This window comes from Pectinophora gossypiella, chromosome 27 (assembly GCF_024362695.1).
Source record: "Pectinophora gossypiella chromosome 27, ilPecGoss1.1, whole genome shotgun sequence".
Taxonomy (NCBI): Eukaryota; Metazoa; Arthropoda; class Insecta; order Lepidoptera; family Gelechiidae; genus Pectinophora; species Pectinophora gossypiella.
The window spans coordinates 4,613,058-4,639,301 of record NC_065430.1 but is presented as its reverse complement, the minus strand read 5'-3'; the positions used below and the strand labels follow the sequence as shown (position 1 = coordinate 4,639,301).

At 37.6% G+C, this 26,244-nt stretch overlaps 2 protein-coding genes across 3 annotated transcripts; one reads left to right on the top strand and one right to left on the bottom strand.

The window, feature by feature from the left end:
* Window positions 1-1,072: 1,072 nt before the first annotated feature.
* Window positions 1,073-8,005, bottom strand: LOC126378978 (ferritin heavy polypeptide-like 17). 2 transcript variants are annotated; one of them, XM_050027544.1, is made up of 5 exons: window positions 7,778-8,005; window positions 6,699-6,819; window positions 3,649-3,882; window positions 2,320-2,504; window positions 1,073-1,715 (listed from the first exon to the last, which is right to left on the bottom strand). In XM_050027544.1, exons 2-5 carry the CDS (start codon window positions 6,808-6,810, stop codon window positions 1,551-1,553), a joined length of 696 nt encoding a protein of 231 aa, XP_049883501.1. In that variant the 5' UTR covers window positions 6,811-6,819; window positions 7,778-8,005; the 3' UTR covers window positions 1,073-1,550. The 2 variants fall into 2 exon arrangements, with proteins under 2 accessions (XP_049883501.1, XP_049883502.1); XM_050027545.1 differs by lacking the exon at window positions 7,778-8,005 and adding an exon at window positions 7,480-7,499.
* A 558-nt stretch (window positions 8,006-8,563) lies between these two features.
* Window positions 8,564-24,918, top strand: LOC126378982 (ferritin subunit). Its single transcript, XM_050027555.1, has 5 exons — window positions 8,564-8,850; window positions 20,333-20,475; window positions 21,952-22,086; window positions 22,545-22,679; window positions 24,111-24,918. The coding sequence occupies exons 1-5, from the start codon at window positions 8,784-8,786 to the stop codon at window positions 24,264-24,266; spliced, it is 636 nt and encodes a 211-aa protein (XP_049883512.1). The 5' UTR covers window positions 8,564-8,783; the 3' UTR covers window positions 24,267-24,918.
* The last annotated feature ends 1,326 nt before the right edge of the window (window positions 24,919-26,244 follow it).

The following is a 26,244-nucleotide window of genomic DNA, read 5'->3' as shown; positions in this document are numbered from 1 at the left end:
GTAGGCAATTTATGAGATAAAATCTAGACGCATATGTGTTATCTGTTGATACGGCGTTGTATCGGTCACGTACTTACAACAGGATCGCTACCCACAACGTGATAAATTGATAAAGTCAATCAATCTATGATGAAATGCATTAGGTAGTCATATTCCTTAACTGTCTGGGAACTCATATTGGCCCCGATTCCTGCATACATCTCTTAATTTTATTTTAAGTTATACCCGCCATCCTCTTATCCGTCGAAAAGGAAATGGATGATTGACAACTGTTAATTTTAAAATGAATTACTCAGGAGAATAAAATGGGCATCTCGCTGGTATGCAACCCGTTTAACGTGTGCTGTCAACTTAATTCTGTCGGGTTATTGGCCAATGTAAAATTTTTAAGATGGTTGGTTTAGATTTGTGCTTAAAATTGACGTGTCCCATAAATTTTATGCTTGTCGATCACCCGTATAGCTTAAAATAAAATTAGACGGTGTGTACAGGAATTAGCACCACTAGGCAGCCAAATTACGTCTAGGCTAAGGCCCTGTGCCGAGGTTTTTGCAGCTTCTTTTCCCCGGTACAGTGAGAAGCTGTAGTAGTTTTAGGCGGATGGGACGATCGTTATGTAGAAAAATAGCAATAAAATTTAAATATTTACATAAATCATGAAAACTTTCTTTAAATACTTGATACGAAAGAAAAATAAAACTATTGCATAATAAAACTTAGAAATAGGTAAGAAGATAAAATTATTTGTGGTGTGGGATAAGTTTCAGCATTTTACTTTTGAATTGATTAAAGGTATTGTGGTGGATGTCCACATCATTATTGTTTAATTTGTTGAACTTCGACGATATTCTACAAACCGAATTATGTAGGCTTACGTTGTTTCTAAAACATCTCCCTAGCATTATCCCGTTATCAGTTTCACAAGGTTCGCTTACCTAACCTGAAAATTTGACAGAGGCGATTATATTAATTTATTTGGTTCTAGAACGAACAATAAAAATTCATATTACCTACCTACCTAGTAATATTACCTACTTGTTTAGAAAGGTAGGAAGTTGAAATAACCAAATAATGATGGGTAAATGAAAAATATTTATTGAAAATAACTGAAAATACAATACTTACTACATACGAAACATCTTTTCTTACATTATAATATACAATTTTAAATCTTACTTAGAGGATCACAATAATTTTGTGGTAAACAGCCTATTTTTTTGTACATAACGTAAATTGGCGCCAAATTCGGCTTGTTTTCATTCGAGCGCACAAGATGGCGGCGCCGGCGGTGTTGCCAGAAAAAAGAAATGCTACTAAATTGGTAGTTTTTAGTTTTAGTGGAGGGTTACACTAATGAGTATAGTATGAAAATGGCAACTATTTAAATAATTATCTTAAGAGTATTTTTAACTGGTCAACCCTGTCTGAATGACGAAATATTCATCGTCCTGATTATCAAAACCGAGTGACGCATAAATTGTTGATCATTCAACACAGGGTTACCCAGTTAAAAATAACTACTTATATATATTTATTTTTTTAAATATAATTTAGACAGTTTTCTGCAGATATTCGTCGAACAAGTACAGAGCAAGGGACAGGTCCTGTCCGTTGTTGGCTGTGATGAACTTCTTGAGGTCAGTCGTGTGGCCAGCCAGGTTGCGGATGGTCTTGGCTTGGTTCTCGATGAATTCTTCCTCCAGGTATTGTGTGATCTGCGAATAGAAGCAAGTAAGTATTTAGGACTCACTAAATAGGACTGCTGTCTAGCAATAAGGTCGCATATTGTGCTTATTTTATCCGTTTGTACCTGTCATATATGTTATTATTTCATTAAAGAATACATTGATGGACTGATTTACATAATTTACAACGAAAGATAATTAAGTACATGTGACTTATCAAAGATAAACTTTCGGAATTAAATTTTGTGAGTATTTCTTGTTTCATTGACAATTAATTACTTAATTCTTCTTCTATCGTATGGGTTGTGAGGTGGATTACCAACCTCATCAACACTAGTGTCAGGGTTACTATTGAGCCGCCAAAGGCCCCTGACATGGCTCGTATAACGACTAAGTACTTACATCTGTAAGTAGTAACCGGAACCAACGGCTTAACGTGCCTTCCACACGGATCATCTCACTTTCGGACAATCAGGTGATCAGCCTGTAATGTCCTAACCAAACTAGGGACCACAAAGTCATCTTTGTTATATGTCCCCACCGGGAATCGAACCTAAGACCTCCAGATCGTGAGCCCAACGCTCAACCACTGGACCACGGGGGTCGTTATTTTGTATAAAAAGTGTAATCTCACCTCAGGATCGTGCAGTTTCTCATTGTTCCTAGTAGCCTCCTTGTGGATGTGGAAGGCGCGCTCGGCCATCTCCTTCTGCGTGTCCAATGCCTTAGCGAGAGACTCCAGCTCATGCAGCTCTACGGTGAAGTTGCGGTCAGCCGCGCTGTCGTGGGCCGAGCGGCGGGCGAAGTCCATCACGTCACCTACGGGGTTTGTTTTATTAGTCATTTGCATTGGTTGTCTGTTGGTCCCGGCTATTAGCCGTAAAACAGCTCCACCCGCAGTGAAGCAGAGTGGTGGAGTATGCTCCATACCCCCGCCGGTGGATTGAGGGGAGGCCTATGCCCAGCAGGACGTATATAGACTGTTTATGTTATATGCATTGGTTAGCGCAGGACCTGAAAGTGTGGTGCGAAATTGAACATGATTATTACGATACAGTGGTCTGAATCATCCCCCTCGGTATTCGGTACGATGTCACTTACACACTGTATAAAAAAATGTGCTATTGTCAAATAGCATTGCTTCAATGTGGGCTCTTTGACTCGACTGATTGCTCGCCTCTATAACCAGTGGCGTCCCTAGAGCGGTGCGCACTGGGCGCCGTTTTAGGGGGTGGGGGGGGAGGGGGGGGGGTCAAAATCAACAAAGACGGGATCCAGCCCCGGATCTACAGGGGAGTAACTGGATTGGGCACACCTGCCCTGTGAATTAGACGTCTTAGTGGCCACCATAAACTAATCGAAAAAACTGTATTTTTGGGGCGCGACTGTGAGGTCCCCCACCACCTAAATATTTTGCTAGGGCCGCCACTGTCTATGACTTGAATAGTCGAGTCAAATTCAAATTCAAAAATATCTTTATTCAGTAGGTCACATAGTTACACTTTGAATAGTCAATTTTACATAACGAACGTCTCATCCGCCTAAAACTACTGCAGCTTCTCACAACCTGTATAGCCGGGGAAAAGAAGCTGCAAGAAAAACCTCGGCACAGGGCCCTAGACGTTCTTTAAAAAAATAAAAATAAACATAAAATATTGGTATACAATTGAGTAATTTAGCTGCCTAATATCAGTTCTCAGACAGTTAATCCCATGCATTCATATCTTCTAAATAATCACTAACTTTATAATAACCTTTTTTGTAAAGTTTTTGTTTAACTACTGTCTTAAAGCAGTTGAAAGGCAAATTCTGAATGTCAATGGGAATCTTATTGTAAAAACGTATACATTGCCCCTTAAAAGAATTAGTAATCACCAACATCAACGTCCTTTCGTCAGAAACTGCATCACGTTCTTTACAGCTAAAGAGTGCCAGGCGACACTAGAGAAACGGCACAACTCACCCCTCATAGTGATATGCTTGATGATATCGATGCTCTTCTCCCAGGCCTCGTCTGAGAGTTTCTTGAACAGCTTGTAGAATCCAGCCCTGTTGGTCTGGTAGTTGTTGAAGTAGGCAGCGGAGAGGAGGTACTGGTACGAGCGCTCCAGGTGGAGGTTAGCGTAGGCCTGCATCTCGCCGGCGACGCTGCCGGGGCGGCCGTAGTCACCGTACAACGCGTTACAGCGGGGCAAGGCTGTGGGTGACGATTGGTTATTCAATTCCGTCTACAATAATTCTACCGGACATCTGCCGGACAGCAGGCTTCGAGCTTCATAAATGGCATAGCAATTCCGCGGCCATTCTGGGTGCAGTTAGGCCTGATTGTTCTCACGGTAAGCGACGCGACAGCGTCCTATTCGCAGAGATGGAGAATGATAAAAAAATTAAAGTTTTGGGTCTCCAATGGCATCCTACTTTAGTGTCAAAACAAACAGTGAATTTTTTTTTTTTTTGACGTGACTTATTGTAGATTTGCCGCAGATGGCATTAACTACTTGGCCGGACAAAAAACGGGAGCGCTGAAGGCTCTCACCCGGTACAACGTTTAAGACAACAGGCCTGAGGGTGCCCAGTTGGGCGCGAACCTCGGCTCAGGGCGTCGTCTGAGAGGAAAAATATTTGAAAGAATTAATCGACCCTAGCGGGTCGATAGCGATAAGCGCTGAATGAGGGAAATCGTCGACCACGCCGGCGGGGTCGGTATCGGGGACCTGAAGTGTTTGGTGTCGCGAGCTGATTGGCTGCCTCTATGGCTAGAGTAATCGGGTCGTCGGGATCGTATATTACGTCCTTCGGACGCCGATACTTTTCAGTACCGTCCCTAAGCGGAATGTACTCGGAAGCCGCAACTACCAGGGGATTTGGGTGGTGCGGAGCAGAATCGAAAAAACGTTTGGAAGCTAATTTGAGCCATTGGGCAATGGTTGGCAGACCTAGGTCAATGTGCAGATTTTCATTGCGAAGGAACCACGGAGCTCCCGTGGCTTTCCGCATGAAACGATTTTGTATTACCTGTAGTGAAATTTGTACGAAGCGTTCGATTCTATCGGAAATTGCAAGAAGTTACGACCCACTCGGGCTTTTATCCCCTGACACTCTTTTTGCAAAACATTTAGTTAATAATTCAAATTCAAAAATACCTTTATCTTTAGGTTAAAGTATTTACACTTTCATGTTTTTACATAACGGACGTGTCATCCGCCTAAAACTACTGCAGCTTCTCACAACCTGGTATAGTCGAAAAAGCTGCGAAAAACTCTCGGCGCGGCAACTTTCTTTAAAAAGACATAAATTATTGTTAACATACAATTTAATAATTTTGGCTGCCGTAATTACGGGGCGTAGGGTAGTTTCCAACTAGTTAAATCAGTTACTTTTTACTAAACGTCAAAACACGAAAATGCAACTTGTGATGTCGTAGAAAAACGTGACAAAATGTCGCACTTATTATTAAATTATTACATAATCTGCCTATATACGTCCCACTGCTCAATCAACCGGAGGGGGTAATAAATTATTATTTTTTAAAATTTAAAATTAATAAATAATAGAAATCAGATCAGAATTTCATAATTTATCTTTGATCTAGGAAACTACCCAATTGTAAGGTAATTCAATTCAAATAAAACTTTTTACCAAACTTTTAAATCATTTTTCGATTAGATAAACAAAGTGGTATTTAGGATTCATGACGTAGTCTTTGAATGACTAATTTGGCCATTAATAGGTTTTTTTTTGTAAACAGAATAAAAAAATAGTACATAAGGTAGCACGCCCAAATTAAGACAGGGCCCGGTTGCTTTCGAGCCAGATTTAACTAAAAATAGCCAACCCGTAGATCCCACGGAAAAATTTAAAGTACACATTTGGGATTTCAGAAGAAAATTACGATTATTAACTACATGTTGTTGTAATTAATTACGCATTTATTTAGATACATGATTATTAAGGATGAAATCATTTATAAAGAACATTCGATTTAGATCAAATAACTAGGGAGCATTACACAGGGCATAGAAAAGTTGGTTAGAAATAATTAAAACTTCAATAGGGATCAATCCATAAGATTTCACACGACTCACCGTTGTGAACATCTTCAGTTGATAATGGTGCTATGGAAAGAAATAAAACTTATTCAGTATTTGAAGGTCGTGTCCTGTACTGCCTCATATATGCGGCAGTCATGGAACGGAAGTCCTCCGGTAAAGTAGCCAATGGTATCCAATGCAAGTTACGACAAAAAGGCTGGTATGAAAATTTCAGCGGCAACCGTAAGCTTGTTGCGTACAGGATTAGTAGCGAGACAACGCATTCGATGGTGGTAGTGTCATAAAAACTTAGATAAAAAATACCGCTTTGCATGTCCCGCTTTTCCTGCGTGCAGCAAGCAATATCGCTTCATTGGCTAGATTTGTCGAAACGCGTGATTTTTATAGATTTATCACTCTAGCTTCAAGAATTTTCATTCTGGTATCTCATTCGTGTTGCGGAAAAAAGACTTAAGAGTCTTGTAATTTTTTTCAAGATTCTGTGCTTCTGTGCACTTTCGAATAACGGAATCCTCAGATTTAGCCGGACAGCCAGTATCTAGTTACTCGGTCACCGTTTAGGGTGTTTTTGCTCTGAGAAGGTACATCCGAACCGAGTCAGTGAAAGACTGATCCGAAGTGGTCGTAGAACTATTTGTAAGGTCGCTTACGCACTACATCCGATATCCGTCATGGGATACCTCAACGTCTAAGTAATTTTCTACAATCCGTCTTTGCTATGACAACCCATAGTATGCTGCCCGCAGATGCGTCAATAAAATTAGTGTATTTATCGCATATCGCGTCGCGCGCGATCTGCAGATGCCGACGGCTTCTCGCGTATTTTAACTGCAATCTATTCGTTTATATATTTCACTCTTCTAATTATATCTTCGTAACTAATATAGCTGTAAGTAAATTATTACTAACAGTTGACTTCTCGACGCCTTTTTTTTCAATAAATAATTATTATTTTGCTTACCTAGAGTGGAGGACGCCTGCGAGCAATCCATGTTGACATCTTTGTAGCAAGTGTCCGCAGCGTTCACAGTAGACAGAGCCAGGAGGCACGACACAGCTATAAACAGCTTCATTCTCGTATTCTATAAAAAGAGATTTAATTCAAAAATGTGTTTATGAATTTAGTAGTTTTTTTTTTTACTGTTTAATGGCAACATTAATTTGGAACACAAAAAATCTTAAATGTTAATTTACTCCATTGCTGCATGTTTTTTTGCCTTTGCCTTTCCCAAGGACGTAAACAATTTAAAAAAAAAACCAAAACTTAATAAATTAACTCCGAGAATCAAAATATTCTGCGAAAAAAATCTATTGTTATCAATAAAGAAAAGTAGGTAAGTAATAGGCTACCTACATACCTAAGTGCCTAGATACTTATATAAAAAAAGTTTACGATAATAATTGAGTAACTAGGTACCTATTTAACGAAAAGGGTCAAATTCCAAAGCAGTATAAGTAGGCAAATAACGAGTATGAAAACAAAAACGGCAAAAAAACGTGCGAAAATCAATCAAGTAGGTATTTTATAGTACCTCCATGCAATTGTAAAATCATAAATCAACAAAAATAGATTTCCGAGATTAATACCTTTCAAATTGTATTATATTTTATAACCCAATTGAATTAAAATACTTAATACATTGGATTACAATAGGATTACAACTTATTTATCACAAAACTTTTAATAAAATGTTATCTAAATAACATTTTTGAATGTTGATAAAAAATACTTACCTAAGTACTTATAAACCCTATACACAAAAGTACAATCAAGTGCACAATTATTATTAAAATTATTAATTGTTATAATATCGGATTGTTTATTAATAATTATTATTACTATTGTCACTATCAATATATTATTGAGAAGGATAATATATAGAATATAAAAAAGCTTTAATTGCGCTTTAGATTAAAAAAATACTTGCGAAGGTCCTATCCTATGTAAGGTTATTTCGCAGCAAAATGTCAAAACAAAGGAGGTTGTCTATCCCAAGAATGACGTTTGATTTTTGACGAAATAAAATAAAAGCCACTCACCAAGAAAACGCGACTCGAAGTATTAAATATGGAACAGGGAAACGACGCGAATATGTTCGTCGAAAGTGCTGCCTTTACACACACTGGCGCAGAAGGCGAACTATCGACACAAAGAGCTAGATGCTTTTGATAAGAGCTCGTCCACAAACGGGACAAAACAAATAATTTGCGATTTTTCCTACCAACGATTAGTATAGCGCGGTGGCACAGTGATAAATAACATTAATCATCACGTGAAGTTGGCTGCGACAAAATTGGGGATACCAGACACACGGTAAAAAATTACCTTGAAATTACTACAGTCGCCTTTGTGTTGAAATATTTTCGAAGTAAAAATTTTAATTAACTTTTTATTATCTTATGTTTTAAATTGAAAACGTTCATTTAAGAGAAAAGTGTTGTTGGAAAAGTTTTGAGTACTCTATTGATTACTCATAAGTGGGTAAATTGCTGTAGCTGGTATCACTGTTACCTCGCCCCTTTTGGTATCACACCCGTCCCCTTCCCCGCGCACTCGACCCTTGTATGACGTATCAGCTGCTCGTTGAGGTTTTGTGTTTCGAGAAGTTTCTCATTATGTCATCACCCTAAGTTTATTTGGGCTTTTTATGGTTTCATTGCTTATTTAATTGATTTTGTATAGTAAAGATATGGTTGTTAGGCAGTAAAATTGATCAGAAAAGTCGAAAAAGCAACGTTTTCAACGAGTAAAATTCCACAAAACACTCGCAACACGAAACCTCGACGGAATCCGGTGGGTGACATCGGCCGTCCCGCTCGCGCGTCGCCTGTCATTCTCGAACTAAACACGAGATGGTTTATCGCTGCGCATTTCATTATTTTTGTATAATTTGAGCGATCGACGCGAATAGTTCAAGTCCTACTGATAAGTCTTAGCCTTCTGCACCAGTGTGTGTAAAGGCCTGACTTCCTCGCAACGTTTCTAACAGCTATCTTTGCTTAACAATTTTTTCGTCAAAGTATCTGTGATTTTAATTGTAGAAAAATGAAGGTCGCCCTTTTCGCCATTGCGACTCTCCTCGCCGTCTGTTCCCAGACATTCGCTACACAATGTAAGTATATTTTTCGATTATTTACTAATCTTGTTACCATTTTCATTTGTATTATATTATATAGGTTATCAATTAGCTGAGGTTGCAAGGTTCTTAAAATTCTTTGTTGTCATCCCTTAGCTTTTCATGTGCATGCTAATATGAGCTTTACATGAAACTGAAGTGAGTTGCAAGTGGTGTGAAGTTGTTAATTAGTTATGTTTTTGTGACCCGGTTCGATTTTCGAACTTCGTTGTTTAATAAAACACCTACCTATTTTATACCATTCTATTTTTAAAAGGATGTGAAATTGTTTAATAAGCAGTGGTAGGTAGACACTTAATAATAAGCACAAATAATAATGGCGATGACTGTACAAAAACAAAATCATAAAAACTATTATTTTGTTATATTCATTTTTTATTCTACAACAGTTAAATGCGTTTATATTAATGATAATAATAACTAGGGTCAGTCATATTGTTGCGAACTCATCGCGGACTTTATAGTCTTTTTACATGGTTTTTTTTTATATTTCTTCTTATTTGACAACGTTTTGGTATCTTGGTATTATTTCTTGCTTATGTCTTGTTCTTGTTGGTGAAAATACAATAAAAATCTCTATATACATCAGCTGCCTATCACCGTAGCTCACCCATATCTTATGTTAAACTTAAATTTAACATTAGAGTAAGTAGGTAGGGGAAGGTACTAGAAATTAGGAAATAAATCTGGGTTACTAATCATTAAAAATAATAGGAAATAATATTTTATGAAGAAACGCGCAACTATTTGGAAGTATATGCACCTATCTACTTCCTTAATTGTTACAGTACATAAGGTCAAAGTTATAATTTATTTATTTATAATTTATCAATGTTCTAGAACTATATTTACACGATTATCCCATCCCAATACAATAGTTCACTGGAAATATACATATACAAATCTTAAAATAGGAACAGTTAATTTGACTTTCTTTTAGTTTAGTTAACTAAACAAAACAAGAGGCAAGAGGGAAACCACTGCCCTATTTTTCCTTAAAAAAGTCGCCATGAAAAATGCTGCACCGACAAGACCGTGGCTCTTAAATTGATAATAATAATAATAATAGTCCGGGACTCCGTAGGCCCGAGATATGGAAACGACATACAAATAATAATAATACACATTATTGCACACAAATAATGATGATGATGATGAACTAAACAAAACATAGGTGCTAATTCCTGCAGACGCCATCTAATTTTATTTTGTTATACCTGTAATTTTCTTATCCGAATCGGGGCCATTATTGGAAGCTTACCCTTAGAATATTACTTCGTTAAACAAAAGAATCCAACCTTCGTAAACAATAGGTATTCTTTAGTCTTCGCGTTATATTTAAATAGTATTTACATAGTATTACTGCGGAAAAGGTTAATGTATTTCTTTAATTACGGCATCATTCAAACCATGTATTTAGATTAAGGATATAATGATAATAAATAAAAAAAAAAAATTTGATTCATTGATGTTACGTTTGAATTTATTGCAATATAAACGGGCAGACAACATTCTGTGACGTCCGCATTATTGGGTCTCATAATTGGGTATTTGACTGGGTAAAAGATAAATTAGCCTGTCTAAAAATTAGTCTTATTTTACTTTTCTACTTATTTTCGAATTTTATTAATGAATTAAGTAACAATGAGCACGATGTTTGACCGCTTCTATTGATGACGTCACAGGACAGTATTTCTATACAAACTGCGTAGGAAACTATCGTTTTGAAGTTTCGTAAAAAGTATTTCATTTGACTAGGTTGTCAAGTAGCCTATTATATATTTTCTAGATGATTTAAAAAGTGTATAAGAGGTACTTGTCCGGTACTTAAAAAACAGGCATATAGGTAAAGCATTGACATAAAACGAGGTTTACGAGGTAAAGTAAAATATTTGTTGTTGACAAATCAATTTTTTATTATAATTGAAAATCTATTCAAAAACAATCAACCAAGAAGAGTATTGTCAATGGTTTGACAAAATCCATTCATTAAAATGAATAGTATTATGCTGAAGTACGGTTCAAAAATAAAACAAATTTAAAAAGAATAAAAAATAAATAAACAGACTTCAAAAAAAGAAAAACAAACGAAAAAAACAGTATCTACATTTATTTATCTATCTATAATTATTTAAATATTGTCAACTTAATACTTACCTAATAATTTTAGAAAGTCATTATTACTATTTAAATATTTATAATTGTCACTTATTTTTGAAGTCGGTGTACAGCTTTATTTTTATTTTATTTCGTGTAATTTCATTTTTATTAATAATATTAATTTTATTTGACTTTATATATAATTTAATTTTAATTTATCTAATATAATCTGATGTACTTATACTTATAATTATGGATATTAATCTGAAATAAATAATTTGAATTTTGAATTTGAATTTAACGCGATATTTACCTACTTTCTAATTGCTCGGGTACATAATTATTCCAAAATAAGTATAATGTAATGGCAGGAGGAGCTCGGTGGCGCAGCGGTTAACGCGCTCGGTCTTCGATTGTTGAAGTTAAGCAACTTTCGCAAAGGCCGGTCATAGGATGGGTGACCACAACAAAAAGTTTTCATCTCGAGCTCCTCCGTGCTTCGGAAGGCACGTTAGGCCGTTGGTCCCGGCTGCATTAGCGGTCGTTAATAACCATCAATCCGCACTGGGCCCGCGTGATGGTTTAAGGCCCGATCTCCCTATCCATCCGTAGGGAAGGCCCGTGCCCCAGCAGTGGGGACGTTAATGGGCTGATGATGATGAATGGCAGACAGAAGCATGTATAAAAAAAATATGCTTGATATTTGGATTATATTATGTTCATATATGTGTGTATCAATGGGTCAATAGCCGAGACCTGCGTGTGTACGTCAGCTGTCCCCGACGTCGCATAATAATGGTTAAATTATGAACAAGTGGTCAACAATAAGTGTGTTAAATTTATGATAACACACACAATGACACTATGATCTCGAGTGTCAAGCAGACTTGAACGTCAAGCCTGGAACTCCCCACTATAAGAATGCTAACATTCGCATCGTGATAAAATTGTCCAATAGCAATATTGCTTTTTTACATAAATTGCTTCGATGTGGCATTTTTAACACCCTGTTCTTTCGGTTCCGTCATCAAATCAAATCAAATCAATTTATTTGCGAGAACACATAAAATACAAAATGGTGGTAAAATTATTCAAATAACAATGTTCAATCATTTGTTTCGTTTAATAAGTAAGTACTTCATACGAGTATACTGAAATTCTAATGCATAATATTTTCATTTCAATTATGATTGTAACATTGCTAGTAACCAATACCAAGGTGGTAATTTGAATATATTTTTGAATATATAATTGTTACACACAACATCGCGCGTGTGTTCCTGAACGGGTAGGCAGAGGGTATACTATTCATAGTATAGGTATTCCCACGGCCCTAGACGTTCTTTTCTTCATGAATGTCGGGTTAGAGTACTCTTTTCTCACAACCTGTATAGCCGGGGGAAAGACCTAGACGTTCTTTTCTTCATGCATGCATACTCTTGACCTGTCTTGAGCATGCTGATAGTTGGTTGATGGTTAATACAGGTCGTTTATTACCTACTAATATTGCCTCGACTCTTCAACAAGGCCAAACAACAAAATTCACTTTGTTTGCCAATAACATTTGAATGAGTCATGATTTATCTGTCACTCTTAATTTCTGGCACTTTGTTGAGTTTTTTGTTGTTTCATATATATTTTTATTCTAATTATAACATGAGTTAGTTACTAGGAAAAACTCACACAACAAACTCACAAACACATACTACTACAAAACACTCACACTCAAAAAAATCGAAATGAAAAAAAAATCAAATCAAATTCAAAAAAAATCAAATCAAATTCAAAAAAAATCAAATTCTTTTCGTACTGGATTAAGGCTTAGTACAATCACAAAACCCCACGACTATATCCCAATTGGGGTAGTCAGAGTTGCATCCATACATCCATCGTAAGATGAACTAAGTACCACACCTCACCAAGCTTTCTGTTAGACTAATGTATCAGGTGGTCAGCCGTATCGCGGTCTAATGGTCGAGCCAACTGTGTTAGTGAAAACTGCACATTGGACAAATTAATAAGTCATTGCTATAAGTCAAGTACCTCGGTTCGAATCGGAGCTCTGCGTAGAAACAAGCCGATGAACCACAGGAGAACAGTGGTGTCGCTTAGTGAATCGCTAAATATTTAGGTACGATAAGATGCGAAAGTTCAATCAGTTTCTTGCAAAGTAGGTAATAAATGAACTAGTTGCACTTAAGACCTGGTTACATGTGGTTTCTGTAATAGACCAAAAACACCTACAAAAACATAAATTTTATAATTATGACAACTAATGGTTCATAATTCCACCACTGTTTACAATTAATTCGCTAGGCTCAGTGACTGCACTTTTGTTCTTTGATTTTACAATGAAATTAGAAGCTCATAAAGACAACCAAATAGAGAGGAAACTTGTTTTTACCGTCCGTTAAATTGGTCATTTAGTAAAAACTAAGAGGCATTGAAGCCCTTGTCATTGAAGTTCTATGACTTGACAGCTTCTGTGTATTATTGAACTGTTGATAACTTATTTACATGAGTGTTTGAGATCTTATCTAAAGAACGTTTATCCAGACACGTATCAAATATTATAGATAAAACGTCTCTGACTACAAAATGTCTGCCTAATATAACATATTTATATGACATACCTACTCATGTCCTATGTGTCTATATATACGAAGAAATCTTTGATAAACACTACAATGTACGTGGCATGTCACCTAACTAGCTATAAATCACTTAGATAGCAATAATGTTATTGAAACATAGTCGAGACTCGAGATCAGAATTTATCTATAGAGCAACTTTGTACGGTCACGAGTACTAATATGTATGTCGTGGCCAGATCATAGAATTGATCATTTCATGATGTGCTCGATCATTTCATGAAATGGTCATATTTCATGAAATAGAATATCATTCGTTGGCCACATCATGATATGGCCAAACTTTGGCAATCATATCGTAAAATTAGTAACATTATCCACCGGTAGTGGCGCTGGTGTCGATTATATTTAAAACTTGATTGATATTATAATCAATGAATCAATGTAATTGTTCAATTTCCCATATCGAATATGTACATAATTTTCATCCTAAGAAATTTATCGACTATTTGCATTTTTATTACACCACATAACATGAACACCGCCTACATTAACGATATGGCCAAACGTTGATTGATATATCATTAAACGTTGACGTTTCAACGATATGGTCAGGTCAACTTAAGTTGGCTATTTCATGAAATATGACCATTTCATGAAATGGTCGATAACATCATGAAATGATCAATTTTACGATATGGCCACGACATATACACTTTGAAACCATGTCACATTAACTTTTTTGACAAATTAAACTGTAAGTCTCATTAAATGTCACATATGATAGTGCGACAGGGTTCTAAAGTGGGTACATGATATTGCTCATGACTGTACTTATGTACTTTATTCATGAGCAATGCAGTTGGTTCTATATTACTCTGACACTAAACATAAGACTGATTTTATTGACCATTGACATACAGTTGCTATGTGTTAGAACAATTATATTAGAAATTATAATCATAATCATTTAAAACAATCATCCAAAATCATTAGTAATAATTTTTCGCTAACCTAACCTAACGTAAACTGTAGTGGGCTGATTTTCCCTTCGCGGGTTGGAAGGTCAGACAGGCAGTCGCTTTTGTAAAAAACCGGACCTGTCAAATCTTCAGGTTAGGTAAGCGGACCCTGTCAAAATGGGATAACGCTAGGGAGATGATGATCAATCATTCTTTGCTAAATTAAGCGCGGGGGACTAGTTATTAGTTAGTTTAGCAATGCGTTCAATACTGTTGATTATGATATCTTGTTGGCAATGTTGACTTCACTTAACGTATCTCCAACAGTTGTTGACTGGTTTCGTAGTTACCTGTATGGGCGCCGGCAGCGCATACGTATTGAAGACACCTTCTCTACGTGGTGCGACACTTCTGCTGGTGTACCGCAGGGTGGCGTGTTGTCTCCACTCCTGTTTGCTATTTTCATAAATTCAATTACTCTTCCACTATCTTCTCCCTATCATTTGTATGCAGACGATCTTCAAATCTATACTCAGGCTCCTTTGTGTGATCTCTCTGATGCAATACAGGTGACCAACAAAAATCTAAAGTGCATCGCAGACTGGAGCCACTCTTATGGCCTAAAGGTCAATCCTACCAAGACTCAGACCATTATAATTGGAAGTCGCTGGTTCGTGTCTAGAATTGACTTTAATACTTTGCCCCCTATAACGTTTGACGGTGTACATGTTCCGTATAGCCATACTGTTAAGAATCTGGGCATTATCTTTGACGAGTGTTTCTCCTGGAAACCTCAGGTGACGGAAGTTAGCAGGAAGGTGTTTGCCGCGTACGGGTCGCTAAAGCGTCTAAAAAACCTCTTGCCGACCAAAACCAAGATCACTCTAGCACAGTGTCTCGTCCTGCCTATTTTAGATTACGCGGACGTTTGTTACCCGGATCTCTCTGTGGAACTAGTTGCAAAACTTGAACGATTACAAAACCTATGCATAAGATTTATTTTTGGCCTGCGGAAGTTTGATCATGTTTCCGACTACCGTGCGAGGCTTGGGTGGTTACCGATTTATCGTCGGAGAGACTGCCATATCCTGTTCCTTCTATATTCCGTCCTTTTTAACCCTAAATCTCCTTGCTATCTTAAAGATCGCTTCGTCTTTCATTCTTCCACTCTTACCCGCAACCTCCGTTCATCCAACAATCTGTCTCTAAATATTCCTTCCCATTCCTCAACTTTCTACTCCAAGTCTTTCACGGTGCAAGCTGTCCGATTGTGGAATTCTCTGCCTGAAAGCATTAGGAGAGCTTCGTCATTGGAGTCCTTTAAACGGCAAGTCAAGGCGCATTTCCTTACCTCTATTTCCTCTTCATCTTCATAATCTATCTACTCCTTTTCTTCCATAGTATATGTAGTAGTTTAAGTAGTGATATTTATTTATTATAACAATTATAATTATGTGTATTATTATTATGTAGTTTATGTAGTCAAAAGTGTATTTATTTTTTATATGCACAAGTATTCCCATGCTGCACTATCCCGCTATATTACCTAATATTCAATATCTCCTATACTTAAAGGTTGCCTGGAAGAGATTGCTACTTAGCAATAAGGCCGCCTATTGTACTAATTCTATTTCTCTTTTGTTTTGTATTTTGTTTTTTCCTGTTTGTGCAATAAAGTATTTGTTATGTTATGTTATGTTACAGTAATTTAGGATTAGGTAATTCCGAACTCATCATCATCAGCCCATTAACGTCCCCACTGCTGAGGCACGGGCCTTCCCAATGGATGGATAGGGAGATCGGGCCTTAAACCATCACGCGGGCCCAGTGCGGATTGATGGTTATTAACGACTGCTAATGCAGCCGGGACCAACGGCTTAACGTGCCTTCCGAAGCACGGAGGAGCTCGAGATGAAAACTTTTTTTTGTGGTCACCCATCCTATGACCGGCCTTTGCGAAAGTTGCTTAACTTCAACAATCGCAGACCGAGCGCGTTTACCGCTGCGCCACCGAGCTCCTCCAAACTACAGAGTTGAAATATCGGAAAACATCGTACGAAACTCCGAAATTCCGGAGTTGGAAGCCCTAATGCATCATATATCCATTCTATCTAAAGTGACTGCAGGTTGGCTTCTGGGGGTTAAAATGGCCACATCGAAGCAATTCATCTAAGAAAACAATGTTGCTTCGATTTGGCCTTTATAACCCCCCTGGTTACTGTAGTTATGATTATGTATTGCTTTTAATATCGTTTATACCTCTACGCTTGTATTAAATTCATTTTCTATACCTAAAGGTTTCCTGGAAAAGATCGATATCTTAATAATAATAATAATTTAGTCACACCACATTTAGTTTAGATTAAATTCTCTTTAAGGGGCCTTTAGGTGTTGGCTTCGGCCCCACGCACGCCTTCTAAAAGTCCGGGAATTCATAGAACCGAGATATGGAAACGACATACAAATAATAATAAAGTTTATTAAAAGTTTTTTTTTTAGTTTAGTTTTTTTTTTATTTAATAAAGAGTTTTTGTATCGTATTGCATTTGTGACTCCATTCTTCTGTCTATCGTTATAAAAAAAAAAAACCAAGTAGCAACAATGAAAAATGTGTTGAAACAAAGAAAAAGATTAAGTAATCAATAATCATGCTGCGTGTAGGAGATCCATCATCTAATATGACATGCGATAATGTCTATTTACGACTGAATGTTAATGTCTGGCAGGATGTACAAATGCCATTGCCTTGTTTCTACGAAATTAAAGACATATAGGTACTTTATTCTGACTAATCATGGATAACCGCTCGACCCGGCCACGCCTGAACACATTTTATGGAGAAATGCAAACTTGAACAATAAAAACTGGATGTTAATAAGTCTATTTTTGAGCAAACTAGAGGCAATCTCACGAATGAATATTTGTTTTTATTTTGTTTATCATGTCCCCACTGGGAATCGACCCCAGGAACAGGCCACTAGACTGCGGAGGTCGATATCAGTGTTTTTTTTTTGACTTGCCTTATTGTAGGTTTTTGTCGCAAATGGCATTACCTACTTGGCCGGACAAATGGGGAGCGCTGAGGGCCGGATGGTCGTTATCAGTATACATCCAGAAACAATATGTCGGACGGTGTATCAACAGTAAGCTAGCACGTCACACATTTAATTGCTTCGAGGTTGAGGTTTTGTGTTGCAAGTTACCACTAAACATTCTACCTATTAACCTTTAAAAGGATTTATTACGACTTTCATATCTAGCAACAAAAGAATGTAATATAATGATCATTTAGACTCAAAAACAAAGACAAAAGATGCATGATGTCTGTTATCCATGAAATTCGAAGTTTAAACGAAGAAATAACAACGCCATCTATCGTGTGTTTGTGGAACATTGAATGAAAAGTCCTTCATTACGTCATTCTTACGTTATTATTTATGCTTACGTTAAACAAGAAAATTATACTGACAATAAAGACTTTGTCTAATAAAAGTAATTATTATTTATTATAAATAAAATATGTGACGCATAGAAACACAATAGGTAATTGATTTGTGTGTAATATGGCGTCATAAAATTGATAACGGCTTTGAAATACCGGAACTTGGAACACAAAATGACGTCATAACACACATAGTTGTTTCGTTACTAAGTACGGTCACGAGCATTAATATGTATACTTTGGTACCATGTCACATTAACTTTTTTGACATATTGAACTGTAAGTCTCACTAAATGTCAAATATGTTAGTGCGACAGAGTCGTAAAGTGTCCTAACAATATACAATAGATCAATAAGAAATATATAGGTAAATGGACTTTTCCACGTGCTATCGTAAGACATGCATTATAATTACGTACTTATCTCAATAAGAAGATAAAACATGTTAACATGTACTTTAGATATCAATCAATTTTAATAACCGATTGTCCTGATTCATGTTCAAGATAATTAATAATCCAAATTAATTTTATTGCATGCAATAAGCTGGTTTACTGTTACTACTACGATTATCGAAATAATAATTTTTATTATTTACATAATAATAAGTTCGTACCATAACACTTGTGCGTTCGATTGTACTTCGAAAGTTTTTTTCTTTCGTTATAATTTTATAAAAATGGGTACACACTCTTTAAATTAATTAATTATTCCGAGTTCATACTCGTAAATTCAGGCGCGTAATAAATAATTAATGGTATTGGCAGTGCCCAGGTTCTCACGAGACATCTTGAACTATTTTTAACCGACTGTTTTTTCTTGTACTTACACAAAAAAAATATTGATCACCTACAAATGTTTTATACAATGGATGGCATTGATCGAATAGCTATTATAGTTTAATTTACCGGAAAAGCGTATTGTTTAAAAACTTCTTTTGTGACAAATCGTACAACGTGAGACCGGTAGCATAGAATAAGATTATGGATTTGACAAACGAAATTTACTTCGGAAGAATATTATATTGAAAGAAAATTATTAAAGCAAAGAAAATGTACTAAAGACTAGGCAGCATGGTCTTGCGATCTTAGCCTGTCCCTTAAATGAGCAAAAGGAAAAAACATAGAATAAGAAATAATACAACAGACTACCGGTAGTAAAGTAACTTCTTTGATTTTTTATCATAGCCTTGATATAATACTTACTACGTTTTTGGCCTACACAGCAGTAAAAAAGAAGAATAAGTACCTGTAATTAATACTATTGCTTTAATAACAATAATGTAATAATAGTAAAAGAGAACTAACTACTTTGGACTGGAAAAAAAATGGCAACATCGTGTCTTGCTTGGCGCGAATTTTTTTTTATAGGTTTAATTTGTGAAGGGTTAGGTACTCTTACTAAGAAATTGCAACTTCTTTAAGTACTTAAAGGTTTTTTTAGCATCACCTTGCCAGATCTAATAGATAGACTACTAATCTAGTACGGTCACGAGTACTAATATGTATACACTTTGCAACCATGTCACATTAACTTTTTTGACGAATTAAACCGTAAGTCTCATTAAATGTCAAATGTGATAGGCCGACAGGGTTCTAAAGTGGGTACATGATATTCCTCGTGACTGTACTAACACCCGTATTCTAAATGTTCACTCGAAACTTCCCCCACTCGAATCGGCTTCAGCTGAGCATTTTGGTATTTTATGATGACTTACGTCCTCGACTCGAGGACTTTACTCACTGGAGTCGAGCATGTCATACTGCCAACATAATAATACGAAAATAATGACGTCATGCCTTACTGGAGTAACCTCGAGTTAAGGTTTAGGCGCCGTCTGAAAATATCGATTTTGAGCTGAGTTCGAGGTCTTCCTTAAGGTCGCCTCAAATAAGGACGGAGTCGAGGAAAGTTGGAGTTAACATCTTAGAATAAGAGTGTAAGAATTTTGGTTTTCTTTCTTCCCTACTCTTCACTTATTTCCATTGTAAAACCAAAGGAACTTCTTCTATCGTGTGGGTTGTGAGGTGAAGTACCAACCTCATCAACCCTGGTATCAGGGTTACTATTGAGCCGCCAAAGGCCCCTGACATGGCTCATATAACGACTATTCACTTACATCTGTAATTAGTAACCGGGAACAACTGCTTAACGTGTCTTCCGAAGCACGGATCATCTTACTTTCGGACAATCATGTGATCAGCTAGTAATGTCCTAACTAGGGACCACAAAGTAATTTTTGTGATATGTCCCCACCGGGAATCGAACCCGGGACCCCCGGATCGTCAGCCTAGCGCTCAACCGCTAGACCACGAAGGTCGTTTTTTACCAAAGGAACTAACCCAGCAATATCGTGTCTCCAGGTCACGTGAATCCAGTAAACATTCCTAAGGAATGGGTTACGATGCACGGGCGCTGCCGCGGCGCCATGCGGTCGCAGATTCAGATGGAAGTGAACGCATCTCTGCAGTACTTGGCTATGGGCGCGCATTTCTCTAGAGATGGAGTAAGTATTTATTTCAGCGGCGTAGCGTAGGTGTCGGCCGCCCGGGGCGGAAGACAATTTTGCCGCCCTTTCATTTAGATATTTCAATTTACAATCATCATCATCAGCCGTACGACGCCCACTGCTGGGCATAGGCCTCCCCCAAGGATCTCCACGACGATCGGTCCTGCGCTGACCGCATCCAGCGGCTTCCCGCGCCTATTTACAAATTACCACCGATTTTTTTATTTTAAATTGAGTGACGTTTATATTCGTTACGCGAGTTTTTTAAAATATGCAAAATTAAATGTATATTTTTCAATCTTTCTGAGAGATTTTCTTAATATTTTTTTCCGTAAGAACCTTGTACAGATTATTAGTAAACTACAAAAAAAAAAAACAGCCAAATCGGTTAAGCCGTTTTTATGTTATGTCGTGACAACGGAAAACGGGTTTCATTTTTATATATATTATAGATTGTGAAATTTTGCCGCCCCCTAAAAAGTGTCGCCCGGGGCAGGCCGCCCCTGCCGCCCCCACTACGCTACGCCTGTTTTTTTTTTGTACTTATAAGAAAACCAGGGTGGTTAAAAACGCCACATCGGAGCAATTCATCTAAAAAAGCAATATTTCAATTTGACATTTGCGCATACAAAAATAAGTGCGCAATGCAAACAAATGTCAAATAGCAATATTGCTTTCTTAGATGAATTGCTTCGATGTGGCCATTTTAACCCTCCAGATATGCTCAAAACTGACAGCTATAATTTCAAGGTTAGCCCAGCTGACTTCATCCGACCCTGCGATGCCATTTCTCATAAAATAAATTACCCACAACCAATGTTTTTAATTTACTATGCAAGGAAATTTTGTACTTTTTGTAAAATATTTACGTACAGTTTTAATGATTTTTGTATATATGACAAGTAATAGGTACTAATTAAATACATTAATCAGTAATTTACTTAATTTTCTATAATAAAATTTACGTCCTTGGAATGTTGGAGATACCAATTGAATGGTAACACTTACGTCATCAATGGGCTAGCAATGGCGGCTTGTCATAGGATTGAGCATACCTACGGGCTTAGCACCGTAAGCGTGCGACTTTCTCGCCTTGACTTGCGTCACCCGTCACTCTCTCACATTACTGCACAGAAAGAGACAGACGATCTCTGTCGCGGCGAGAAAGAGTCACGAGCTTACGGTGCGGGACATCCACGGACTTCGCCTTAACTATTATTATTATTTGAAAGTTGTGAGGGCCGGACCGAATGCAGCCCGCGAGGTCACTGCGACCTTGACAGATCTATTGTGACCTTAAATCCCTACATTTAAATATCCTCCTCTAGACCGATCCGTTCGAATAGATCCAACGTCTTTTTGGGAGAAAGCTCATGACTTCCTGGGGGTCCATTATGTGGCCCCCAAGTGTACGGCTTCTACTATGTATGAGAGCCTCACAGCTCGCCTTAACTAACTAATCATTCTTTCCAGGTGAACAGACCAGGATTCGCGAAAATGTTCTTTGAAGCCGGCTCTGAGGAACGGGAGCATGCAATGAAGCTGATCGAATACCTCCTGATGAGGGGAGAGCTCACTTCTGATGTTTCATCTCTAGTTGCTATCAGGGTAAGTTGTCATAATAATATAATATGGGTTGGCAATATGGATGGCGCTGTACAAATTTCCCTTCGTTTAACCTTAACAGACATTACGCATCTTTTATCTTTGTTTTTGGGTATAAATCTTCTTCTTCTACCGTATGGAGTACCATCCTCATTAACCCTGATGTCAGGGGTATTATTGAGCCGCCAAAGGCTCCTGACATGGCTCATATAAGGACTACTTACTTACATCAGTAAGTAGCACGGATCATCTTACTTTTTGGACAATCAGGTGATAATGTCCTAACCAAACTAGGGATCACAAAGTGATTGTGGTATGTCCCTACCGGGATTTCAACCCGGGACCTCCGGATCGTGAGCCCAACGCTCAACCACTGGACCACTGAGGTCGTTATGCAGCTCATGAGCACCCCTCCCCCATTGAAAATGAACGATTCTTGACCATCTCCCGTCTTCTTCCAGCCGCCACAGCGCAAGGCCTGGGAGAACGGAGTGGATGCCCTGCAGCACGCTCTGAAGATGGAGACCGAGGTCACCAACAGCATCCGCAATGTCATCGCGGCCTGTGAGGATGATGCTGAGTTCAATGATTACCACGTAAGTGACGATTCTTATACTTATATCGTGTGGGTTGTGAGGTGGATTACCAACCTCACCAACCCTGGTGTCAGGGTTATTATTGAACCGTTAAAGTCCCCTGACTGGTACAAATCACTGAGTAAGAACCAGGACCAACGGATTAACGTGTCTTCGTGCCTCACCCAGCAGGGTCCACATAACATCAGCGTCGTGGTTCACGCCGCGACTTGTGCTGACAGGCCCTTTTATCTCAGGACGTCCACCACCGCCTTATGATCATTCTAATGAACATCCTCTATGCTTTTATAATTGTTTTTTGAAATTTTTTAAATGAATTTATTGTCTTGTCTTTGTGTGGCGTCCTTTTATAGTAAACAATTTCTATTCTATCCTATTCTTCCGAAGAATGGATGGTCTTGCTTTCAGACAATCGGAGATTTCTAAGTAGTCAAATCACTCCACGTTTTTGATGGCATTAACTACTTGGCCTGACAATTTAAGACAACATGCCTGAGGGTGCCCATTTGGGCGCAAATCAGTCATAAGTAAATCGGCTGACGAGCTAAAATATTGCGAAAATAAATACTTCCATATTCAAAATTAAAATGCGGAAAAATTAGGGGCAAGTTTCCCAGGCGCCCAAATAATAGATCGAAGTATTAAATTATAACCTACCTTCTTTGTCATTATCATCAATTTAAGAGCCACGTTCTTGTCGGCCACTTTTTGGGGAAAAATAGGGCAGTGGTTTCCCTCTTGCCTTCCGTCCCACAGTACTCTGTCTGACGCAAGTGGGATGGCGCCCATAGTAGTCTATTACAAAGCCATACTAGGACACTTATACAGGGTGTTAGTGACATCGTAACGAATACTGAGGGGGATGATTCAGACCATGATTCTGAGTTCATATCAAGTAGAATTTTCCGTCGCAAAATTCATGATTTTTTTTTAGTGTTTTTTAATTATTTTCAATTCTATACTTTTGTGATGAAAAATTCCACTTGATATTAACTCAGAATAATCAGCTGAATCATCCCCCTCAGTATTCGTTACGATGTCACTTACACCCCGCACAAGTACATACTGTAGCCATACAAGTAGGTATGGGTGTTAGTGACACCGTAACGAATACTGAGGGGGATGATTCAGACCATGATTCTGAGTTGAAATCAAGTGGAATTTTCAGTCGGAAAATTCATGAAAATTTTTGTTTTTTTTTAAGTTATTTTCTGTTCCATACTTTTGCGACGGAAAATTCCACTTGATATCATCTCATAATCATGGTCTCAATCATCCCTCAAAGTTTTCGTTACGATGTCACTAACACCCTGTATAATGGCAGTGAATGTTTCCTGAAAACACCAAACTTCCTAATTTTATTTTAAGTTATACCTGTCACTCCTCCTTAAAGGAAAGCTTATAAATAATACTTAACTCTTTCTTCAACAGCTTGTCGATTACCTGACCGGAGAGTTCTTGGAAGAGCAATACAAGGGCCAACGCGACCTCGCCGGCAAGGCTTCCACGCTCAAGAAGATGCTCGACCGCCACGCGTCTCTTGGCGAGTTCATCTTTGACAAGAAACTCATGGGCATCGACATCTAAACGCCTTTGCCGCGTAGTCATAAAATTAAAAAGTTAATTCCATTTAAAAAACTCCAGTACAAAATTCCCGCGCTGTGACTTTGATTTGACAGTTGCGGTCGGCCATTTTGATTTGGTTTTGGCGGTAATTCGTTACGATAATTTTATCGTTTTCTTTATAAAAATATAAATCAAAATTGCGATCGTGACTTATCTGAAATGAACATTTAATTTTTGATTATTTCAGTACAAATTGATTTTTGGATTTATTTCTTATTCAGTAAAAAAATACAAATATTAAGTGTTAGTACACGGACACTAGTAGAATAAGTGTGTAGTCTATCAAAAATCATTATACTCCACTAAATGCCATGTAAAATTGCTTTTTAAAAGTCAATTATGTAATTAGAATTGTATTAAATATCAATAAAAAACTTAAAATCTTTAGATTACTGTTTTTTAACTTACTTTTTTCAGTTTGAAACGTATTTATTTATGGTAACACTCACTTGTTATAATCGCCATATTGTTTTTACAGTTTAATCTCAAACCCGTGGTTTATCAATCCTCAATAGTTTAACAGTTTACCAATATTGTTTGAAAATGTAAGATTTAGACGTAGGCTGTTCAATTTTGTTTATTTTTCGTATAATAAAGTTTAATCATTCATTTATTGATAGTTTTATTAAAAAAACTTCAATAATAATCAAAAGTAAACATTGGATTTGACTAGTTTTGCCAAAGAGTCTTGCTTACATCTGCGGTGGTTAGGGTAGATGTGTATTCTACCAGGTATTTTGTGAAAATGATAAAAACGAGAAACTCAAATGTAGACAGCAGCGGGCATAGCACCGTAAGAGCGCGACTCTTTCTCGCCTCGACATATGTCACCCGTCACTCTCTCACAGTACTGCACAGAAAGAGACAGATGATCTCTGTCGTGGCGAGAAAGAGTCGCGTGCTTACGGTGCTAAGCTCACAGCATGTTGAGTGTTCCTAAGTTTTAACAGTTCTCCATAGCAAAATCAATCAATAGTGACACCTGGTGGGATAAACAGGCTGTTTTTATCCTCATTCTCATTAAAAAAAAATTGGGTAGATTGCATTGACGTAAAGTTTTTTCTACCTTGTTTTCCATAAAGTTACTTTGGTCTTATTCGATTATTCTTTCTCTCAGTTACATTGTATCAATCGCGACCGACCCGGTCTAGTGACTAGTGAAAAGTACCTCCTTGTAAAAAACACAAGAAGAAAAGAAACCAGAACGTCTTCAAACCAGAAAACGTTTGATCGCTGGTAAGGACATTTAGTTATTTAAATATTCGATTCGATCCTGACACACTTCTCTTGCTTCCGTAGGTAGCAGGTAGGTGTTTCGTAAAAAAAAAACTAGTTGACTATTTACGGCAACGTGAAAGTTTATTATTTAAATAATTTAAGAATTAATTACTTACTTATGCTATCTTAAAGCAACATGAAACTTAAAATCCACTTCGAACTATAATATCAAACAATCACTCAAGCAAGTAAGCATGCTATAGCGCGCGTAAGGATGCTATAGCGCGCGAAAGGATGCTATAGCGTACTTAAGCGCGCGTTAGGATGCTTAACCGCGTCTAAGGATGCTTAAGCGCGCGTAAGGATGCTTAAGCGCGCGTAAGGATGCTATAGAGCGCGTAAGGGATGCTGTAGCGTACTTAAGCGCGCGTAAGGATACTATAGTGTACTTAAGCGCGCGTAAGGATGCTTAAGCGCGCGTAAGGATGCTTAAGCGCCCGTAAGGATGCTTAAGGGCGCGTAAGGATGCCATAGCGTGTTTAAACGCGCGTAATATCATGCTATAGCCACCAGATGTGGTAGAATCCTTAATCTTCTCGCCCTTGTCTTTCTTCATCCGTGTACTGTTTAGGCATCTTCCTTACAGTTGGTCGTCCTCTACCCAGGAACAGATCGTTAGGTATTGGCAGTTGTCCCAGCTCGTCTATACCCGGTCCAATCC